Source organism: Petaurus breviceps, unplaced genomic scaffold (genome assembly GCF_028583685.1).
Source record: "Petaurus breviceps papuanus isolate PSGF00001 unplaced genomic scaffold, PetGlider_PUasm1.0 37, whole genome shotgun sequence".
Taxonomy (NCBI): Eukaryota; Metazoa; Chordata; class Mammalia; order Diprotodontia; family Petauridae; genus Petaurus; species Petaurus breviceps.
Genome location: NW_027186296.1, coordinates 17920913 through 17945567, shown reverse-complemented (window position 1 = coordinate 17945567; position 24655 = coordinate 17920913). Strand labels below are relative to the sequence as shown.

General features: G+C 37.6%; 1 protein-coding gene across 1 annotated transcript in view; it reads right to left on the bottom strand.

Moving 5' to 3' along the window:
* Positions 1-17890: 17890 nt before the first annotated feature.
* Positions 17891-24655, bottom strand: part of GALK2 (galactokinase 2) — a 199614-nt gene continuing 192849 nt past the window's right edge. Inside the window, exon 10 of the mRNA XM_069098017.1 lies at positions 17891-18422. Within this exon, the coding sequence (XP_068954118.1) occupies positions 18215-18422 (208 nt within the window). The 3' untranslated portion in view covers positions 17891-18214. The remainder of the gene's footprint in view (positions 18423-24655) is intronic.

The following is a 24655-nucleotide window of genomic DNA, read 5'->3' as shown; positions in this document are numbered from 1 at the left end:
ACAATTAGACAAAATAGCTCCTTACAATTGCTTTAATTCCATCTTCATTAATGATGCATTCGCCTTTTTCATTTTTGATACTGGTAATTTGGTTTCCTTTTTTTAAGAATCAAATTAACCAATGGTTCATCTGTTTTATTGTTTTTTTTTTAATAAAATTAGCTCCTAGGTTTATTAGTTCAGTGAGGTTTTTTACTCAAATTTATCTCTTCTTTGATTTTCAGGGTTTCTATTTGGTTTTAATGAAAGATTTTTAATTTATTCTTTTTCTAGTCTTTTTTTTAGCTGCATGCCCAATTTATTGACTCTCCTTTGTTAATGTGTGAATTTAGAGATAGAAATTTTCCCCTGAATATTGCTTTGGCTGATCCCACAAATTTTGAAATGTTGTCTTATTGTTGTCATTGTCTTTAGTGCAATTATTGATTGTTTCTATGATTTGTTCTTGGACCCACTCATTCTTTAGGATTCAATTATTTCATTAAAAAAGAATTAGATTATTTCATTTCCAATTAATTTTTAATTTATGCTTCCAAGGACTTTTATTAGATGTAATTCTATTGTATTATGGTCTAGAAAGGGGGAGGTACAGTTAATATCGATGCTTTTCTCCATTTGGTTGTCAGGTTTTTATGCCCTAATACATGTACAGTTTTTGTGAAGGTAACATATACAGCTAAGAAAAAGGTATATTCCTTTCTATTCCCATTCAATTTTTTCCAAAGGCTTATTATATCCAACTTTTCTAAAATTCTATTCATCCCCTTAACTTATTTCTTACTTTGCTTTGTGATTAGTTTTGTTTGGTTCTGAAAGGTATAACTTGAGATGCTCCTCTAGTATAGTTTAACTTCATTTAACTTTTCCTTTAAGAATCTGGATATTATGCTATTTGATACATATATGTTAAATGTTTATATTATTTCATTGTACCTTTTAACAAAATGTAGTTTTCCTGATTATATCTTTTAAGTCTATTTTTGCTTTTGCTTGGTCTGAGATCATGATGGTTACTCCTACTTTTTTGTTGGGTGTTTTTTTTTTTTGCTTCAGTAGAAGTATACTAGATCCTACTCCAGTCCCCTTATTTTAATTCTGTGTGTCTCTTTTTCTGTTTCAAGTGTGTTTCTTATGAACAAGTGTTGCCTTCTGGTTTCTAATCCATTCTGCATAGAAGAAATCTCTTGCAGAGCAGTTTAAGGTCATAGGTGACTAACAACAATAAAAGTTAAATAATATACATATGGTTCCAGGAATTTTTTGTAAACCCAAAGAACTGATATGAGAAATGCACACTCTTACCTCAGGCTTGACTTTCATGACAGGTCCACCAACTAATTGTCAGAACCATTGCTCTGGGCCCCTCACTCCTGAATTCTAATCCTTCATTTCTCATTGTCTGTTCACTGCTGTGAGAATTCAGTTTTTTCTAATACAAGAAGCAAGAGTAGAATTGGGGAATTGTCAATGGCTGCAGAATTGGCAGACAAACAAGGTAAGAAGGGTAAAATGGTATGAATGGTACTAATTCTATTTGTACTAGTGGAAGAAATACCTAGTGAATTCCGCTATACTGCTTCTTTTAAAAATGTAAAATTTGTTCCAATATGATTGTTAGATTAGGGAATGATTGAAGCATAACTCAAATTTTGTGTCTGCCTATGTGCAATTTCATCCATAAGAAACAATAAGCAAACACAGAAAACCACATCACAATTCATCAACACCCACTTCCCCAAGTAAACTTCAGGTCTTTTTCAAGGTAAAGTGCTATCTGCAGCAGGACCTTTGACCTGAAGGTTAGTCTGCCCCCCACCCTCCACCACAGTCTAGGCCACTGGCCAGGAGTTTCTAACTATTGAGGCCATCCTCTCAATCACAGGGACTTGACTTTGCTAACCTGTGCCCCACAGAAACAAAGGCACTATCTGAGCAGTAACCCAAGGCCTTGGGCATTACAACTATTTACTGGAGTATTTACATATTTTTTGACCATTTAATGGGGATAAATCTGTACTATTGTTTTTATTAGGTTCCATTTTTTTGTATTACTGAGAAGTTTTTGGGTGCTGTTCCCCTAACCTCATAAGCCCCATGGTTTTACCTCATGATTTTGCATAGCATGGTGATTCTTTAGGAACACATGTAAGGTTATAATGGAATTGAATGTATGTTGGTGAGAAATACAGACACATTGATTTATTGAAATTGTGTTAAATATATGCAGAGAGTAGAGAAGCTGGCTGTCAATACTAACCTCCTAATTTTAAAAAGATATTTTGTATAAGTAAGATGGTAATGAATATATTGTAGTTCCCAGCCATGTTAGGTCACCTTGTCAGATTTCAATTTTTGTAAGGTGGTATAAACTCAATTCTTTTGTTGGCATAAGGCAGTCAAATCTAATTTTCCAACAATTTATTCAAAGTTATATTTCCTTCTTGTCTATCTTTCTGTTAGATTTATCCAGCTCTGAGAGATAGATACCAAGATCTCTTGTTCCTATTTTTTTTATTTTTTGCTTTTTGGAGGGCAATTGGGGTTAAGTGACTTGCCCAAGGTCACATGGCTAGTTTTTGTGTTAAGTGTCTGAGGCCATATTTGAACTGAAGTCCTCCTGATTCCAGGGCTGGTGCTCTATTCACTGCGCCTCCTAGCCACCCTATTGAGTGACTATTAATGCCTTTTTTTCCAACTCATCCAGGTTTTTCTTTTAAGAATTTAACCTCTGGGGCAGCTAGGTGGTGCAGTGAATAGAGCTCTGGCCCTGGAGTCAGGAGGATCTGAGTTCAAATCTGGCCTCAGATGCTTCACACTTAGTAGCTGCGTGACCTTGGCAAGTCACTTAACCCCAATTGCCCTGCCTTCCCCCTCAAAAAAAAAAATTAAAAAAAGAATTTAGCTTCTATGACATGTAATATAGTTTTGGGTTTGTTTTTTTTTTAGCTATAGTATCTTTAAATATAATGTAGTTTCTTTGTCTCTCTTGATGTTATCAATTTTTATTGTTGCTTTCTCAGAGATGATTGTAACTCCTGCTTTTTTAGAGTGGCCTAAAAGATTATTTTATTTCATCCCCTTATTTTCATTCATTTTGTATCCATTTTCTTTTAAGATATCTATCATTTTCTAGCAAATAGTTGGGATTTTTAATTCATTTCTTCAAACTTTTTACTTAAATCTTCAATATTTTTATTTAATCCATTTACATATAGGAATATGAGTTATTTTTGTTTTTTCCATTAATATAGTATATATGGATATATATGTGTCTGTTATCTGATTTGAAACTCTCTTTATCTTCTCAAAATTTCCTGGATATGGTGTTAAAGTTTCTTTAAGGTTCAAAGAAAGAAATTTTTTTAAAAAACTTACCCCAAATTAATGACTTTTTCCTTATCCAAATAAAAACAAATTTCTTAATTTCACAGCTATCTGAAAAGTATTTAACCTTCTTTTGCTTGGCCAGTTTGCACACTGAATTTCTTGCTTACCTCTGGTTCTTTAGAAGGAATGCTTCAAATCCTTGTTTTTGAGGTTGTTTTTTTTAACAAAAAATTCAATTATTTTCTTCGGTTCTCAACTTCACTTTTTTAGGATTACTTTATGTTCTGATTGTTTTTGCTCTTTGAAATACCATATCATATTCCAGTTTTACTTATATTTCTTATAACCATAAAGCAATCTCATGATTCACACTGGTTCTCTTTGAAATGCAAGAGTTTTTTTTCCTCTGCTTGTTGATAAAATTTGTATTCAAATTTGACTATTTTTTTCTTCATGAGTGAGACTTGAGGTTTCTTTTTATAGGTATTCTAGGGGTTCTAAACTTAGACTTTGCCACCTACTGCCTATAATCATGCCCTTATATCCTCCATCCTCAAAAAACCCTCACTTGATCTTTCAACCCCCACTATTCTCCTACAGCTCTCCTGCCCTTTGTGACTAACCTCCTTGAAAAGGCTGTTTATAACAAATTCTTCCACCTTCTCTCCTCTCACTCTCTTTACCCTTTATAATCTGGCTTCTGACCTTATCATTACACCAGAACTGCTCTCTCCAAAGTTACACTTCTCTCTTAGCTACCAAATTCAATGGCCTTTTTCTCAATCTTCATTCTCTGTAGCCTTTGACACTGCTGATCACCCTCTCCTCCTTGATATTCTCTCTTCTCTGGATTTTCAGGGCACTGCTTCCTCTTGCTTTCTTATCCTACATGATCCTCCCTTATTAGCCTCCTTTGCTGGATTCTCATCAAAATCACTTCATCTAATGGTAGGTGTCCCACAGGGTTCTGTCCTGGCTTGTCTTCTCTTTTCCCTCTACATTACTTCAGTTAGTGATCTTATCAGCTTCTCTGGACATAATTACCATCTCTAGGCTAATGATTCTGAAATTTCTTTGTCGCAACCAATCTGCTGACCTCCATTCTTGCGTTTCCAACTGCCTTGCCGACATCTTCAGCCGGATGCCTAGTACACCTCTGAAACTCAAAAGTCCAAAATGGAACTCATTCTTTACTCTTAAACCCACCCCCTCCTCTTACCTTCCCTATTAGTGTACAGGATAACACCATTCTCCCAGTCCATCAGGCTTACAACCTAGGTGTCAGCCTCAACTCCTTACCTTCTCCTACCCCCCTCATACAATCTGTTGCCATGGCCAATTTCACCTTGGCAACATTACTTGAGTTTGTGTCCTCTCCTCAGCCATTACCACCACTCCCATGCAAGCCCTCATCCTGCCATGCCTTACTGCAATAATTTGTTGGTGGGTCTGCCTACCTTGAGTCTCTCCCCATTCCAATCCATCCTCCATTCAGCCACTAAAGTGAGTTTCCTAAACTGCAGGTCTGCCCATGTTAGGTAGTGGGAGGCAGGTTTGCCTCTTCTCAGAGGTAAGTCACCTAGAGTGGATTGTGCACTCAACTCTAGGACATCAAACAGCACAGGGTCTCCCAACGGGGCCAGATCTAGAATGTTGCCAGGTATTGTGTTAAGTATTGGGTACACAAAGAAAGGAAAGAATACTCCTCTCCAAGACCTCACATTCAAATGGGGAGACAACACACAAATAACTATGTATAAGCAAGATATATATATAGATTAAATTGGAAGTAACTTCTGTGGGAAGACATTAAGAGGGACTGGAAAAAGCTTCCTGCAGATTATGCAAGTTTACTTTATTTTTAAATCAATTTTATTTTATTTTCAGTTCTGAGTTCCTCTCCTACCCTGAGAAGATAAGAAAAACTAAACCTATGAATATGGGTATATATATATATATATATATATATATATATATATATATATATCTATGTTTGTGTGTATACACACACACACACACACACAGTCATGCAAAACAAATTCCTTCACTTCATTGGCCTTGTCCAAAAGAGAAAAAAGAAAAAGAAAAGAGAAGAGAAGAAAATATGCTATAATTTGTACTCTGGGTTAATCACTTTCTCTCTTTCTCTGGAGGTAGACAGCATGTTTCATCATCAGTTCTTTGGAATTTTGATTGGCCATTATGTTGAACATAGTTCCCAAGTCTTTCAGAGTTTATTATTTTTATCATATTGCTGTTGTATAAATGATGGTTCTGGTCCTGCTCACTTCACTTTGCATCAGTTCACAATGGTCTCCCCAGATTTTTCTGAAACCATCCTCTTCCTCATTTCTTATAGCACAATAATATTCCACTACACTCATGTACTGTAACTTGTTCAACCATTCCCCAATTGATGGGCATCCCCTCAATTTCCAATCTTTGCCACCACATAAAGAGCTGCTAAAATATTTGTGTACACATGAATACTTTTCCTCTTTGATTTCTTTAGAATATAGACCTATTAGCAGTACTGACGCATCAAAAGATATATACAGTTTAATAGATTTTGGGGGCATGCTTCAAGTTGCTTTACAGAATGACTGGACAAATTCATGATCCACCAACATTGTGTTAAAGTACTTGTCTTCCCATGTCCTCTCCAACATGTCATTCTCATTTTTTTTTGTCATTTTAGCCACTCTGATGTGTGTAATGTGCTACCTCAGTTATTTTGATTTGCATTTCTTTAAGTGACTTGGAATATTTTTTCACATGGCTATTGATACCTTGGATTTCTTCCTTTAAAATCTACCTCTTCATATACTTTGATCATTTACCAATTGGCGAATGGTTCTTGTAAATTTGACTCAGTTCCCTATATTATCTTAGAAATATAAACTTTTATCAGAGAAACTTGTTTCAAAGTTTTCCCATTACCTGCTTCTTTCAAATTTTAGCTGCATTGGTTTTGGTTGTATAAAAAAGTTAATTTTATGTAATAACATTGTCTTTTTGCTATCTCCTCTATCTCTTGTTTGGTCATGAACTTTCCCCTTGTCTACCAATCTGACAGATAATTTCTTCCATGCTTCACTAAGTTACTTATGACATCACCCTTTATGTCTAAATCATGCATCCATTTAGAGCTTTTCTTGATATGTGGTATGACATGTTGGTCCATATCTAGTCTCTGTAAGACTACTTTCCAGTTTTCCCAAGTTTTTGTTAAATAGCGCATTCTTGCCCCATTAGCCATGATCTTTGGGTTAAGTAAACACTAGGTTACTGTGCTCATTTGCTTCCATATATTGCATGCTTAATTAGTTCAACTGATCAGTCTCTGTTTCTTATCTAGTAACAAATTGGTTTAACAATTACAGCTTTGTAGTATAGTTTGGGATCTGTTACTGTTAGGTCCCCTTTTTTCCCATTTTAAATTGCTATTCTTGACCTTTTGCTTTTCCAACATGAATTCTGCTACTATTTTTTTCAAGTTCTATAAACTGTTCTTTGGTAGTTTAATAGGTATGGTAGTGAATATGTAAATTAATTTAGGTAGGATTCTCGTTTTATTCAGCTTCAGCAAGGGCAGCTAGATGGTACAGTGGATAGAGTGTTGGGCCTTGTAGTTAGGAAGATTCATCTTTCTCAGTTCAAATCCAGCTTCAGATATTTACTAGCTGTGATCCTGGGCAAGTTACTTAAACATGTTTGCCTCAGTTTTCTCATCTGTAAAATGGTCTGGAGAAAGATAGTTTTGTTTCTCTGTTTTGACTCTCCCTGATTTAGGTATCAAGACCAGTAATTGTGTCATAGATTCAAACAGATTATATAGCATTGCTATGATCTTTGTATTCACTTGTAAATTCATCTGGTCCTGAGGTTTTGTTCTTTGGGTGTTGTTAATTTCTTTTTTCTGAGAGATTATTGAAGTATTCCATGTCCTGTTCTGTTCATCCTGGCAATTTATAGTTTTATAACTAGTCCTACTTTATTTAGATTGTAATTTTTGTGTAATTTTATTACACATAGTTGGTTGGGCAAAATAGCTCTGAATTATTGTGGTTTTTTCTTTTTTTAAATTTATTTTAAAATTCTATTTTTCCCAATTGCATGTAAAAATGATATTTTTTCAAATTTTATATTCCAAAATCTCTCTCTCCGCCCTCCATTAGGTACCTTGCTTTGAGAAGGCAAACTACTTGACATAAGTTATACATGTGTAGTCATACAAAACACATTTCTGTGTAAGTCATTCTGTGAAAGAAAACACAAGCAAAAAGAAAAAGAAAGTAAATGATCTGCATTCAGGCTCTATGGGTCCTGTTCTGGAGATGGATAGCACCTTTTATCACAAATTCTAAAGAACTGCCTTAGATCATTAATTGCTGAGAATGTCTAAGTTATTCATAGTAGATCATCATACAATGTTGCTATTACTGTGTATTTGTTTTTGTTTATCAGTTGCGAATTTGCTCTTTTCATTTTTGATAATTTGGTTTTCTCCTTTTTCTTAATCAAAGTACCTAATCAATTATCTGTATTTTCTTCAAAAACCTAGCTCCTATTCAAAGTCAGTGCTTTTAAAAAACAAAAATGGTCAATATTGTTAATCCCTTCAGGATCTCCATTTTTTGTGTTTATGTGGGGATCCTTAACTTGTCCGTTTTCTAGTTCTTTTAGTTGCATGCCTAATTAATTGACTTAAGAAACATTCACACTCAGAGTGCTAGCCTGGAGTCAAGAAGACTCCTTGTCTTGAGTTTAGATGTGGTCTCAAATACTAGCTGTGTGATTCTAGACAAGTCACTTATCCCTGTTTGCCTCAGTTTCCTCATCTATAAAATAAGCTGGAGGAGGAAATGGCAAACCACTCCAATACCTTTACCAAGAAAACCCCAAATGGGGCCACAAAGAGTTGGACATGACTAACAACTAAGACCTATGGTAATGATAAAGTTTAACTTTGTTTGGTCCCTTGTGATTTCTTACTCCTATTTACCTTTTTATGCTTCTCCTTACTCCTGTGTTTTTAGGTCAAATTTTCTACTTTTTACCAGAAATGCTTGGAAGACTTCTATTTCATTAAAGTTCCATTTGTTGGGCTTTTTTTCCTCACTGTAGGCTTATAGTTAATTTTGCTGGGTAAATTATTGTTGCTTATAAGCCTACTGTGTTTCCCCGATAATAAGACACTGTCTTATTATTTTTTTTGGACAGAAAAACACCAGAGGGCTTATTTTCAGGGGAGGGCTTATTTTAATGAACATTGACAGCAATTTTAATAAACAGGTAAATGTGAACAAAAAAAATGTACCTTTATTCAATAATGAATTCAATAAAGAACAGGATGACGCGCTCACTGCTGCAGCTCTGATTGGATGGAGCTCAAAGCACGGCGTGTGTTTCACGGGGCGGGGGGGGGAACGGTGCATACAGAGGGTATCATAATGTAGCATGTAGCACAGGGGATCACCTTCACTACAGTAGCAATCTCAATAGGGCTTATTTTCGGGGGAGGGCTTATTTTAGAGGAATCTTACACAGTAAGGGGAGGGCTTATTTTCGGGATAGGTCTTATTATCGGGGAAACACGGTATATCTTTTGTCATCTGGTATATCACATTACAGGTTTTCTGCTCCTTTTAATAGTGGTGGTGGCTAAAATATTTCTGACCCTAACAGGGCTCCTCGGTAGTTGCATTCTTTCTTTCTGGCTGCTTATAGTATTTTGCCTTTGACCTGAGAGTTCTGGATTTTGTTCCATCTTCTGCCTCTGCACTGAATTTCCTCATACCTGGAATGCACTACCTCTTCACCTCTGCCTCTTGGAATCCCTGATTTCCTTTAAGACCATCTTCTACACGAAGCCTTTCCTGATGCTCCTAGCTACCCTCCACAAACTACTTCTTATTCATGTTGATAATCTATATATATTTATATGAATATATGTTGTCTTTTACATTAGACTAAGTTCCTTAAGGGTAATGTCTATTTTACTTTTGTTTTTGTATAACCAGAAGCTAGCACAGTGCCTGGAATCTAGTTTGTAGGAAACAGAGAAGCAGCAAGTATAGACAGGGAAGAATTGAAGATCTGAGAGCATGGAAAGAGGGGGAGCCTTGGGAGGTATGAGCAAGGATGGAGAATTTTGGAAAAGCTGCTTTGGTGAATGGGATAGTGAATCAATTAGGAAGATGTAAAAGAATCACCTTGCCATAGTGAGAACCCAGTTGGAATTATGCAACATAAATTTGTAGTGGGTCCAGGCAATACAGTTTCATGATTTTTTTTCTGGCTCTGTTGAGCAGCACAAGAATGGAAGTCAATGCAGGGGTGACGGCCTGGAAAAACATTGAGGGCTGGAAGTCACAGGGTGAATGAAGAACACGTTTAGAAGTCATAAGGGAACAGGAAAGATGTAATGATGAAAGAGTATGATCAGATAAAGGAATTTTAGAATTCATAAACATGAAGTTAATTCATAAACATAAACATGTGGGTGACGGCAAGATCAAAAGTATGACTATCTCTGTATGTAGCTGAGGTGGAGTGAAGGATTAAATGGTAGGCAATTCACAAACTGAGGAACTAAGAAGTTAGGATGTTTGAAAGAGTATCAAATATATATATATAAGTCCCCAAGTATGAGGACAGGAGTTGAAGAGAAGAAAAAAGAATGAGCCAAGCACTGAATTCAATGACGAAGAAGGATTGACAGTGTCCTGAATATTGGCAACTAGTACCTACCAGAATCTTGATTGGATGATGTGTGGGATAGAAACCAATGCCAGATCTTCAAAATATGAGTCTGAGTCAAGAGATCAGAAAAGGTCTTTATTCTTTCTCATAAAAGGGGTATAGCCCTCGTTGCTCAAGAGGTATCAGCCAGAGAGTACAAATTGAAGAAGCTTGCAGGCTTCTGTTATCCTCATCCTAACCCGATCCAGTCCCCTGTCCGGTCTCACCATTGGTCAGTGTGGTGGGCTCACAATCTCAAGCTAATCAGGGCAAAGCAATCTCAATCCTTGATGACCATAAGTATTCATGAATTAGTATTCTATCAGAGGACTGTGTTTTCCAATCCCCCATTATGCACCAAATTTGGAGGCAGCCAATGAGAGTTACAGTTGACAATCCTTTATTATCATAATTATTCATTTGACCCTTCTACCCAATCAGAAGGAAACATCCTTCAATCCATTACTTGTGCATATCTACACACCAAATTTGAGGAGACAACCGATGAGAAGAAGGTTAGTGTTGTTTCCTTTAAATTTTGTTACCTCTTTCCAGGGCTTGTGGAAACTTTATCATCTATGATAAATACGAATTGAATGAACCTCAAAGAAGGAGTCACTACTAAGTGAATGGGACGGGAAATGGCAATGAGGGCAAGAAGTATTTCAATTCAAACATGACCAATGAGTATATGAGGGGAGAAATGAATGAAAGTACCACCAATGCTGGAAAGGAGGGGCAGGGATGACACAGACTACCAGTCTGACCCCTGCAAGGAAATCATAATATTGTTCTCAAGTTCTTTATGAAAAGTATACACCTTTCTCAGAGTCTGCAACAGCCTGCACTTTTGATCCTTGAAGAACTGGGGGCTTAATACCTGAAAAACCGAGGCAGGATCCCAAATAAGAAAGCCCAGGATCACACAAGGCCCAAACAAAAGAACTCAGAGATTAGTCCCAACACAAAATCTGGGAAATAAGGCTGGAAGGATGAGTAAACAAAATAAGATAAAGAGCTACTGTGATGTCAGAGATGCCCAAAACATTTACAAATCCCTGAGGAGAATAACTCCAAAACACGAGCAATTAAAATGTCTTTCCTTTGGACACTGGCTCATTTCTCCTCAGCTTTCCTCTGCCTTTCTTCAGCACTCCGCTCATGTTTTTACCTTGGTGCCACTAACTCTCACTCTTCCTGGCTGCTTGTTCTTTTTCTGTGCTCGCTCAGCTCACCTGAGTTCCCTTCCAAGTCCCTCCAGAAGTAAGGTGTCTCATTGAGATAAAGGAACAAAGCATAAAGAGGGTAGCAAATGACAGCTTAAAGAGACATCCACACTTGTTTAATTCTCAAAGGTAGAGTACATTTAGCCATAAACTACTACTAGCAGGCAGAAAAAAATGGCTATCACCTAGTGTTACTGCTGTTTCCAGTACCATAGAAAATAAAAAACGAAGATTAGATTAAAAATACCTTCTTGGTCCTGATTGAGGTTCTGGGGATAATATCTGAATTTGAGCCTGTAAGGCATTTCAACATCAGGTAGGCTAAGAAAATAACAAGGGTATAACTGTAGAATTTACGACCCCAAATGGCTGGATAATTATACATGCTTAACTAAACAAAATCTAATGAGAATGGTCTGAGGCAGAATGGGAGCACTTCTCTTTTTTCCTTTTTTCTTTTTTTTTTAAGGGACTGGTTAACATCTCTTTTAAGGACACGGCATTTTGGTGACAGAAAATAACTGGTTAATGTGACCATATCAGCAAGTCAACCCACACACAACTGGAGTCTTTTTATCACTGTTACTCCCACCCCACTCCCAAATACATGCAGCCCCCTTTCCTTGGAGGAAGAGTTCCTCCTTTGTGCAAATCCCCCACAGAAGATCCCTAATTTCACAACATAATCAAAATGCAGAGACTGATCTCCACATCTGCTCTTGTGGTGCATGACCCCTCCCCCAATGGATCTATGAGTAGGAATTTTAGCCTAGGGTAAACTCCCTGTTGTGGATGACCCCACTCTTCCCTGTCCCTTCCCCCACCAATCTCCACCTCTACCCAGTCAGCCCACCTCCACAGAGGTGGGCGGGCTTCCGGGTCAGAGAGACTTGGTGTCAGAGGGACTTTCAAGGTATGTACTGACCAATCACTGTTCTTGATGTCTGCAAGTTTCTGCTTGCGTAATACCTAACTGTAGGCTGTGGTAAACCTTTAAAAGCCGACACATGGTCCATGCGGACTCACTGTTCGATTTGGGCCTGACCCCGAACAGTCCTGCAGAAAATAAAAACCACTTCCAAATTTTACTCTCAGGGGTCTCTTGTCTCGCAGCATAACACTCTTTTTTGAGGATATGGAAGAGATACCTTTATTGACTAAACATTTCCATAAAGGCACACAGCAATTCAGATACTTGATCATAATGGCAATGTGCTCAATTGATCTCCAAAGTATGGACTGGAATATTTGGTTTTTAGGCATATCCTTGGATAGCAGTTACCAGTTTTCATCATTTTGCTGTCTTTCTAGGGGATCAGATAGCCTTCAGATATGATTTTTTTTCTTCAGTTTTTGTATCTATCTCCAACACTTAACACAGTGCATGCATGGTAGGCATGTAGTCACTTGGTGGATTTTGATCCAGAGGGACATATACTTTTAGCTGTTTTCCAACATGATGAATGCTTTCTTGCCTCGTCCCTCCTGCAACTAACAATATATGTTTTTGAGATGTGGCTAAGGAAGAGAGTGATGAAAACCCAAGACCTTGATCTCATAGGTAGCATAATGTTACAATATACTAAAACTAAAACTAAACTAAACTCCCCATCTATTTCATGCCACTTCCCTTCTAAAGGTGGTATACAGAAACAATATTGACTATGATGTATCAATTACCTTTCCAAAATTTTTTGAATCAGAGATCTTTAACTATAATCATACAACAAACATAGGCCCAACATACCGTGAAGTTGCAGCAGAAAGCAGAAAGACATTTGCCATGAACAAAGCTGCTTATAAAATGTAAGTTTGCCTGCTACTTTTTGAAAATTAGAGTAGCATAGGATGTTGGAGATAAAGAAGCTTAGAAATCATCTAGGACAGATGTTCTTAACCTTTTTTGTGTCATGGACCCATTCTCAGAATGTGTTTAAATAGTGAAATAATAGGATTACAAAGGAACTAAATAATACTGAAATAGAGGTAAGCCACGAAGTTCCCAAGTTAATAGCTTTTGAAATAGGTCAGTCCCTCATTTTATTGATTTATAGGTTAATTCTTCCCTTAGGTATCTATCAATGGCATAAATTCCCTTTTAAAAGATACTGTAATATCAGGTGGGTATATGAAAAAGGGATACCAGTTCTTTTATCTGAAGGGCTATAGCCCTAACAAAGGATATAAGGAGAAATTCAGAGAGAAGAGGTCTGGCAGCAATTATTGAAGTGTGCTGGGACTGCTGTGGTCTCCATTTAGGCTGAAGAATGGAGAAATTATACTAGTACAAAAAAGGCCTGGTAGGGAGGACTTTTCTAAAATGCGTGCTTTGCAGCCTAGATTTTAAACTTAATTTTAAAGCTGTAAATGAATGGTCTTGACATTCAAAAGTGAAAAACTTGTATAACGGGAAAGCAAGTTGTCCATCTCCGTGAGGTTTTGTTTTGAAGTAGTCCTAGGACCCAAGAGTACTAGAGCCAGCCCCTAGAATAGAGGCCAAAAAGCCACATCTATTAGGCAAGAGAAAAGAGTGGAGCTCTAGACATAGTCCTTCCCAATGGCTAAAGGGATGGAAATGAAGAACCGAGTCTACTAAGGTGATCTATTGTTTTCTATACACTCACTCCCTCCCCAGAGCAAGAATAAGGTCAGGAAATTCACCTCTGGCCATTTAGACTCTTAAGGGGAGGAAAGGGGAACTGTAATAGCAATGATGGTGAACATAAGACTCCTGGTACAGGAGATGAACTTAGGCTTTACAACAGGTAGAGTTGAAGGAACAAAGCTTCTATAGAAACAGATTTCCAAAATGAATTTAACATCCCGTTTGTTGCTGGTATTCTTTCCCAATTATTTACTTTAAAGCTTAACACCCCCCCCCAAAAAAATTTATTTTACAGAGAATCCGAGACTATCAGAGACGAGATAAGAGCAATTAAAAATAAACGACTGGAATTAAACAAGGAGTTCCTAAGGTTCGTTTTTCATTCAAAACTTATCAAATGATATAAGTAGAAATATACCCAACTCAGTTATTTGATGAGATATTATCTGTACAACTATTAATCTAAAGTGAATCTATTTCTTTGTCTGATACTATCCCCTACTCTGCTTACTTACCTCTTCTAGGAATTTCATTACCACTCTATTCCTTTCTCTTTGGCTATGATAGGAACTAGAGGAGAAGAGTATCACATAGTTAATTACTTCTTTCCACCCTCTCCATAGGAAAAAGCATACTATCTCTTTTAAAATGAGGAGAATAACTTACTTGATTAATTGCTTTTACAAATTAGTTTCAGGAGGTGTGACTATGAAGTAAAGCTTAAAGTAAATACATTTGAAAGAATTAAGGATGCTGATCAATTCAATAGCCAACTACAACATTAAGCCACCACTGATAAAGTGTGTTAACCACTTCTTCAAAGAGAAGTGGGAAGGAAAGAAGGGAAATACCAATTGCATAGAAAGAAAAGAGGAAGAAGGAAAGAAAAAGAATCAATGAAGTTTTTTTGGAGAGAAACAAAAGCAATTTATAAGGAAACAGGCAAGCAAGACAATTTTGAAAGTAACTCACTGAATTACATGCTTATTCAGAAAAGCAAATTGTAATAGATTAACAGTTTCATGTACACCCTTATTATCTGCTCTACTTTACATATGGAAATGCCCCTTCTATTTGATCTTTATTAATTTCAGGATTTTTAAAAATGAAAAAAAATACTGATTGGCAAGCAAAACTTGAGTGAATTACCTTTTTCCCCATTTTCTGAATAAAAAGCAGAAATTTCTCACAATTCACATGAAATTTTCTAGATTTTGAATTTGAAATTGAGTCTTTCTTCAAATCTTCAGTTTTACATATCTTCTTGCTACCATCTCACCCCTTATCTTGTCCCAAGTTCCTACTCATATTTAGCTCCCTTCTTCCTCACCCACCATCCTTTGTATTTACTTTCCCACCCCACCCCTTTTTTTCCTTTTGTCCTATTTCTCTCCCAAGCCTGTAAATAATTAAGATAGTAGTATGTTAATGCAGAAGTGGTTTATTGCTATTAAAAACACACGCACATAATGTTAGGATGATGCCACTTAAATTTATTATTCTTTTTTCTTTATACTGCTAATAGTCTGGAAAGCAAAGCCCGATGGAGACCGGAGGAAGCTATGAGTGATTGTAAAAAATATCTAGAGAAGCTGGTATGTTTCTTTTTCATATATATACATACATACATATAGGATTGGAGATTCCCTCTCCGGTGTTTCCATATAATCTACTCAAAATGGCAATAAATCTGAATTCTTTCTAATATCCAAATTACAGTGGGGTGATATGGCTAAATTTAGACCAGTAAAAAGCCTCAATCTCCTTCTACAGTCTTGGAGGGGAAAAAAAAGTTGACTGGCAACTCTTCTTGTCTTATAGTTGCCAACCCAGACAGATGCAGAGTTTCAGTAGCTCTAAGATCTCTAATCTGAAAATCTTAGCCAATTAAGTCAGGCTTTTCAAATGGCTATCTTAAAGCTACATCTTTCTTGACTTTTCTGTCTCCCCCCCCTTCTCCTATGCTTAATCACAGTATGATGCATATATTGCCCTCCTGGAGTTCCAATACCTAAAGAACTATCTTAAAAATAGAGACTACTGGATTGTATATTATCAGGAAAAAGTCAACTTTAGACAGCTTTAAACATCATGTATCTCAAACACTATTCCCTTAGGTATAAAACTGAAGACTAGCTCCCCATTGCCTACCCTCATCAAATCTAAAATGTGGCTGGTTGTGAGGGCTTTCTCTAATCTGGCTACAAATTACCCATTCCAGTCATGCTGGTCCATGTTATCAGTCTACTTAGAATGCTTGGGTTGGGGAAAGACCCAGTTCCTGTTGACACTGAATCTAGCTTCTGTCTCCTGTGTTCTTTCTAATCACTGATAGAAGTACAGAGATTCAACATACACCCAAACACAATCTTTTTCATGGTCACTTTCATCTATAATAGCTATAGATATACCCCTTATTGATCCATAAATGCAAACAGATCAACAGATGCACATAATGAAACATGTTCAAAAGAGAGTTGAAAAGACGGTACTGATGAGGAGAAAATGGAGCTGCTGGGTACAAATTTGCTCATAGAGTGATAAGTAATCATTTAATTAATCAGTAAGTATTTCTGAAAAGCCTCCTATGTAATAGGTTCTGGGAATACAAAACCAAAAATGAAAGGTCCTCTAGATTCAAGGATTTTGTTTTTTCACAGAGGAGTCAATATTTACATGTAAAATTGCTACAAAATGAAGACAAGATCATTCATTTTTGATGGTGAGAGGCACTAGTCAGCTAGTGGCATCAGGAGGGAGTACTTGAGCTGAGCTTTGTAGGAGAGTAGAAATTCTAAGAGGTAGGAGAGAGAGGGGCCATCTTAAACATGAGGTACAGCCCATTCAAAGGCATCAAGACAGGAGATGGATAAAGTGCTATAGGTGAAGACCAGAAAATAGAGAAGTCTGGTTCCTGGAAAGGTAGGTGGGAGGCAAGTTATGAAGGACTTTCAGTCTGTATATGATTCTAGGGGTAATGAATGGGGAATCAGGAGAGTGACATGGTCAGATCTGTACAAGAAGACTATCACTGCCCACTATGTGGAGGATGGTTTAGGGAAGGGAGAGACTAAGAAGCAGGGACACCAATTAGAAGGTCAATGCAAGAGTTATGATAAGGCCTTGAACCATAAAGTGACCTTATATGGGATGATGAATGGCAGAGACAGTGTGGCAGTGGAATCTATAACAATTGGCAGATGATTGGATGTGTAAGAGAAGAGACAGCAGAGGAGTCAAGGACGATTTAGAAGTTGCAAACCTATGTGACTGGAAGGAGAATGGTATACTTCACAGAAATTAAAATGAGGCATGGTATATATGTATGCAGATAATTACCTCAATTTCCTACCTATCACTGGGTATAAATACCGATGGACAACTTGAAAGTTATCTCAACCAAAAGTCACACCTTTCTTTGTAAAATGATATAGACAGCAATGCAAATGACATCATATAAAAACAAATCCAGAGGGAGACCTAGGATCTCCTGATTCTTTAAATCTCACCTGTTCTCAATGGGCTATATGTGAAAGAACTCTACCATGCTCACCCCAATTTGGAATTTGTTTTGGAGGGTGGGAAAACCAATAATCTTACATTAACATCCTCAAAGTCCAAGACGATCTTCTGAACATTTGCATGTATTTCAATTTATTGTCTGAACAGCGTCAGGAGGAAAGGTCAGAAAAAACCATATCGACGAGGTCACCATCAGCCGTTGCCGCTGCCACCATAGCCTCAATCCCTGCTTTCGCTTCTCTACTTACCTGTGAGTCGTTTTATTCTGAAGATGAAGAAGGTGAATCTTCAATATGAGAAAGAGCCAGATGATCTAGAGTAATAATGCACACACACACACACACACACACACCCCCTGGGAAAAACTCAAACGTTTCAATGGCCTCAGTTTAATTATAATAATAAATTTAGCTCCATTTCCATCACATCTTGGTGTCCATGGTGGAAGGGAGAAAACAAAAACATATGAGATAAGCATGTTTTTATTTGCACTACTGATCTTTTAAATCTTTGACATTTTAACATTGGTAAGGTTCATTTAATCATTAGTCATTAAAAGGTCTATCCCAGCAATATCTTGGCCATTATTTGTAACAAACATTTTTAAGAGGGAAAAAAGTGTTCATTATAAAGTGCACAGGGCTTTCAACAATTTCTTTGGAAATATATCTTGATAATAGCAAAACATTCACCATAATAGAAAACAGAAAGGGGATTAATTTACCGTGGCATAGGAAGTCCTGCCAGTTCCTAAATGCCCTAAATAGTTTCTCTGCGATTCTTACATTGTTTAGGCCTCAAGGAAAACCAGAGCCCCACCTCCAGGTTTGGTAGCAAATAGACACTGCTTCTCTACAACTAGCCTTCCCTTGCTGCTTTGGTAATACGTTTCTTGCACATTTGCTAGAAGGTCAGGCAGCTTGTCAGTAGGTACCAATGATACAGCGCAGCCTCCCCATCCTGCTCCAGTCAGACGTGACCCTTGAGCCCCAAACTGCCTACAATAAGAAGAAGAAAAATTTAGAAACTGTCAATTAAAACAAGAGCGATTTGTCTTCAAGCACGAGAACCTCTACAGACGGCCAAGTTCTCAGGAGAAAACACATATATATGTTCCCAGCATTTGGGAAAGGTTATAGAACTTGAGACATCTTGGTTGTTGATTTGTAACTAAAGTTAGTCCCCAGCTTTGACTGGCACTGGCTGTCCACAAGGCCATGGCTTTCATCAGCTTTAAAAATGAGTCTTCATAGCCTGAATGTTCTGTAGCCTTGCCCTCAAAGTGCTATAAAGGAGTGATGGGGAGAGGGCAGACATAATGAACATTAGCCCCTGGATCAACGAGAAGGTGGCTTTAAGTGATGTCAAATCACACCTTAAAACACACATGCCTAAAAAAGATTTCTTCAGGGAATCACTATCAGTGTTTTCTTTTTCCCCTTTGTTCTCAAGATTTATTACTCTGTATACAAATTAAATATTAGCTCCTCTGACATTTAAAGGTCAAAATATCTCCAACCTACCTTTCCACTATTAATAATTATTAATCTTATTAATAAGTATTTACTAAGCCCAGACTATATGTCAAATCCTGCGCTGAGAGCACAGACACGATAAAGGAAATGAGCTCCCCTTCACACCTCTCAGGCCAGTCCTGTTGATCCTCACATACAACATTCCTTGCGTTTGCACTGGCTTTCTGCCATGTCCACTCCATCTTTACTGTTGCTTTTTGAAATCCCTAGTTTCCTTCAATACTCAACTCATGTAATATTCCAAAAGAGGCTGGCCCTGTCCCCACCACCTGCTAGGGACCCCCAATTGCCTTATAATTTTTCTCCATATAATTGTATATGTACATGCTGTCTCCCCTCCTAGGGCCTATTGAGTCTAATTACAAAAGTCCCTAGTGCCTAGCACAGCGCTTAATAGCTGGAATTGCAGTCAGGAAGACCTAAGTTCAAATCCTGGCTCAGGCATTTATTTATTAGTTGAGTGATGAAGGGCAAGTCATTTAATCTCTCTAACCCCTCTTCCCTTCTCATATAAACAATAATGACAATAACAGCACCTATATTATAGGGTTGTTTTTTTTTTTAGGACCAAATGGGATGTTAAACATTTTGCAAACCCCAACATACTATACAAATGCTGTTGTTATTGTTGTTATTTTCATTTTTGATGTGTAGTCAACAATCCTGAAGAGCAGATGACCTTAATTCTCACTGAGAAAATCTGTCATAAAGGCATATATTATTAAACTTTATCATTTTACAGAAAAAATTCCCTAAAGGACAATTCAAATTTCCCTTATATGAAAATCTCTCTAGTGAGAAAGTAATAGACATAATGCTTTCATACCTTTACTCCCTGGGGCCCCCGGGAGTTGTTCAGACAATTCTATAGGCACTGGGTACCACCAGATAAAATGTCACTAACTTGGATGACAATTGTCTACGAAATAACCAGTAGTCATGGGCTGGTTCCAGTTATTATCAGCTAAATGCTGTTTCAAACCTGGGATCTGAGCTGAAGCGATAGGCCCCAGTACAAAGCAGGTGAGGTTTATTTCTCTCCTAATGGGCCAACTTGCCCTGACAACAAAATCTAACACATATTTTCAATCCTTACAAATAAATTTTTCTCTTCATTAGCAGCAGATTAAAAAGTTCCACCACTAACATATTTGCCTCCTTTTCCTCTCCTTCTAAATAAGTTACTTTATACTTCTTGTAAAATATCAATAGGCCATTTCCTCCCCACATTATAAAACTGGGATTATTATACAGTGGCAATTCTCTCCACCCCCAACACACCTACCCTCTCCAATCATCTCCCCATTTTACTTCTTTCCATGATCCATTGTAGTCACTGAAATTTATTCTTCAAAAAGAGAAATGCAATGGGGGCGGCTAAGTGGCTCAGTGAATAGAGCACTGGCCCTGAAGTCAGGAGGACCTGAGTTCAAATCCAGCCTCAGACACTTAACACAAAAACTAGCCATGTGACCTTGGGCAAGTCACTTAGCCCCAGTTGCCCTACCTTCCCCTCACCAAAAAGCAAAAATAAATAAATAAATAAATAAATTCCTCCCCCCCCAAAAAAGAGAAACGCAAAGGAGAAGACAAAAAACAGATGAAGACCGGTTTTCTTTCTGTACTGAAAACATTCATCTCTTCCTTCAGTAGCTGCCCTAATCTGTTCCTCTCATTTTGGGGCTTGTAGTTGCCCTTTGTCTAAAGCAGAGCCTTTAAAAGCCGCAGGGGATCCAATATTACCTAGAGATTAAGAGGGTCAGTCTGAAGGGTATGCCTCATCATGTCCAGGCCTCGCTCATTGTGGAGGATGCAGGTGCTAGCCCCTGAAAGGTTGGCTCCCATCTAACCTGAATTTAGATTCTAGTCTTCTATTCAAATGGTTTGGCCTAGTACTGTAAGCTCTCTAAAACAAATCCACAAGCTCTTACTAGACCCACCCCCACCCCACACACTTTTTTTAATGGTATATTTTCTCTTTCTGATTTGAGTTATATCTGAATGCTGGAGGCTAAAACTCTCAGCAAAAAACGTGTTTTCATGTTACTTTGAACCTGGCTGAAACTAGAAACCAAAGGAGATTGATTAGGAGATCTGTCCTCTTGTGATGTATGTACCAGTTTTTTAAACAGAAGGTTGAAGATGTTTCAGGTAAACATAAACTCCTCACTGCTTTCCCAAGCCCCTTATAACTGCTCTATGACTGCCCTGCAAAACACTTAAAATAGGCTAAATGGAAGGTAAGACCTCCTGACCCCGAGGGATCAAATTTCCAAAAGCAAGCATGCTAAGTGTGCCTATAAATATGACTAGCACACTTCAGTTACTGGCATTTGTGTCCACAAATCAAGAGGCTGCCCCAGCAGATGAGGAGCTAGCGCACATGTGCACAAGCATGTGTGCACACATGCCCAACCAGATATATTCAAATTCCCTATCTTGAGTATCCTCTGGATTTAGTGAGTCCTTCAGGAAAGATGTAAGAGTGCTGAGAGAGATCAACAAACAGGGAAACAAGAAAGATTTATTTTAAGAAAGACCAATGAGAAAATCATGTCTTAAGATTGGTGGAAGATTTCTTTCTCCCTCTAGGAATTATAAGATGTTAAATATATCTACTGGATTACTGCAAATCAGGAAGGCCAGGTAAGAATTATGAAAACCCAAACCATAAACCTCCCCCCAAAAGCACTTTGATGTCTGTGATAGCTCACTGAGAAGTGACGTAGAAGGAGCTGGCAAAGGAGGCCACAACAATGTTTCTGAAAAAAAGTAACCACCATGAAGAGTCCATAAAAATCAAAGTCTAGGGGAAGTGAGTCTACAATGAATGATGCCTTCCTCCTCCTACCATTATAAGGAACTGCTAATGATTAGTTGTTGGGCAGTCAGTACAAACAACCCCATGAAAAGCTCCCAGTTTTGCAAAGTCATGAACACGGTTTGTTGCATGGTGGAATGCAAAGAATGCTGGATTTGAAGACTCCAGATCACAGAGTTAGAGCTCAAAGAAAACTTGAAGGACATCTAATACAAGCCCCTACCATTTTACAGAAAAAGAAACTGATGCTCAAAGAGATCTAGCAACCTAAGTAAGGTCACTCAGGTAGAAAAAGAGTAGTGCCTGGGCTTGAACCCAGGTCCAGGACCCTAGCTCCAGATCTCTTTCCACTCCACCAAGACTGGGAGCCTGGGTTTGAATCCTTGATCTCTCTGCTGACCTGTATGATGTAGGACAAGTCACTTACTGCCCTGGACCTCCCTTTCTTCACCTGTAAAATGAAAGAACTGAACTAATTCCCCTCTAATCTATGCTCCTATAACCATGGTTTAATAAGCACATTCTTTAATTTGTCTGATTGAATAGAAGACAAAAGGTAAAAAGATGGTCAACCATTATATCTCCAAAAGCATAAAGCAAGTTCTACTCATTTGAAAACTGAGAGAAGATGGACCAAAGAGTGGCAAACTGTGTCGGTGCCCCCAAAACATGACCAACATAGAGTCTCTCTTCTTCTGGGCAGGGGAGAACCAGCTTTCAGCTCCAAATGAACTCAAGTACCTGTGGCTACTCAACTTGCTCTTCTCAGTTCAAAAACGGAGGGCTAAGACAATTCACGGGAGGCAAGAAGCCATAAAATTTTTCTGTACCCATTTTTTCAGGCTACATAGCAACTTAACTCATGTAACCTTTGCTGGCCCAGTACTTGAAATGGGTTCCATAAAAATCTGTCATTCAACTTCCTTAATAACTTAGGAAACAATGTGGTCGTAAATCTCTAATTTCAACGAGTCTCAAAACTGATATTAAATATGTGAATGTGTTTTTCAAGTAAAACCAAAACAATTCTTTTCAAGACGGGATTGAAGTAACCAGTAAGTAGTGGTGAGGATATAATTGACTTAGCTTCAAGTTCATTTTGTATTGTCAATCAATTCTGCTTTAACATTTAATTATTCTTATAAAATTTTACATGCTTTGTGTTTATTTAAAAGAGATCTGCTATAATTCAGGCATCATACTTTTTTCCTCCATTAAGTCAACTTTGTTGCACATAATTAAAATTTTCCAATAAAAAGTCAAACTTCATTGTGAAATTTTTTTTATCTCCTTCTGGACCTTTCTTTGGATTTGTTGCTAATAATTTTCTTTTCAAGGTGGTAAAGGGCTCTCCTAACAAATATGGCAAATATTCTCTTTTGCCTTTCACTAATTTTTCTCTTCTTTCTGCTAGGGTCATAAAACAGGTTGCTTCGGTTTTATATTTGTGGGAGATCTCTCCTCCATTCAGTCTACTAAGGAATGAGTCAATTCTATGCAATTCCAAAATGATTTGGTTTCTTTAGGCCTCATTTCTGTACAGTGCTGAGATTTCAGTCCTGAGGTAACTCAAGTCATTCCAACAACAGCACCACCAAAGAGAATGAATTTAAGCCACACCACTGGCATCCTTTCCACTTTTCAGACCAAAGCTTCAGCCTGGAGACTGAAGGGAGCTGAGGCTAGTTAACAAAAGATGGCAAGGCCATCAGCTATGGGGGCATTTCACTTTCAGAGGGATTTAGAAATTCTTCCCACTATCAATTGCTGCAATAATGAACCCACTCAGGAGGATGGGAGCATTCTAAATGAATAGCAGATAAAGGAACATGTTTATAAAGTAAATTCTAAAGGTAGATTATGAGTTTCAAACGTTAGTGGCAGGCTAGTGCACAGTTTGGGCTAGGGCCTTCAGAGCAACTAGGCAGGCTGGAACTTGAGATATGACAGGGGATTAGAGATTTTTAGAGTTGTCAGAGACCTAAGAGATCATCTGGTCCAACCTCCTTACTTTACACATGAAGAAACTCAGGAACAGAGAGGTTAATCAACTTGTCCAAAGTCATGAAGGCAATCTAGTGGAAGAGGCAAGATGGGAACGAATAACTTTTTAAAAAAAATTTTATAACTATTTCAATATAATTGGTTTCCTTTGTAATTCTGTGTTATTTTAATTCATGCATATAAAAAGACATTTTTTTTTCAGAAGGGGTCCTTAGATTTCACTAGACTTCACCAGACTCCTCGGTACAGAAAAGATTAAGAGCCTTTGCCCCAGACAATGACCAGAGAGGAAGCTGGTGTGGAATAGTGAGAGAATAAAACTTGAGTAACCTTTTCTTCCTTTAGAGTATTGAACTTGTGACTACAAAGACCAGACTTCTCAACTCCCAGATTCATTGCTTTATGTGTGAATATGAACAAATTACTTAACTTCTCTGATCTTTAGTTTCCTCACTGTAAAGCGTCAATGATACTTGCCCTTCCTCTCAAACAAGGTTCTGGAAGAAAGTGATTTGTAAATTATAAAGCTTAACTACCCACATGTGAGCTTTTGAGGTTACTAATCTGCCTTTTCCTTCCCTACCTGTCTTTGTATCCCCAATGCCTACCATAGTACCTTGCACATAGTAGGGACACAATAAGTGGTTCCTATTTAATTGAATCTTTTCTACTTTTTCTTTTCTTCACAATCCTTTCATCTTAATCTTGATTTCTTCCCTCGCCATCTCCTCCCAATTACATACTAAATGAAATGCTAAGTGCCCTGAGTTTTTCATAAAAGTGTTTGCTGTGGCCTGCCTCCTTCCCATGTGATACAAATTACCCTACTGGACATGTGTTTTGTCACTCAACCCCTCATTGCTATTTCACT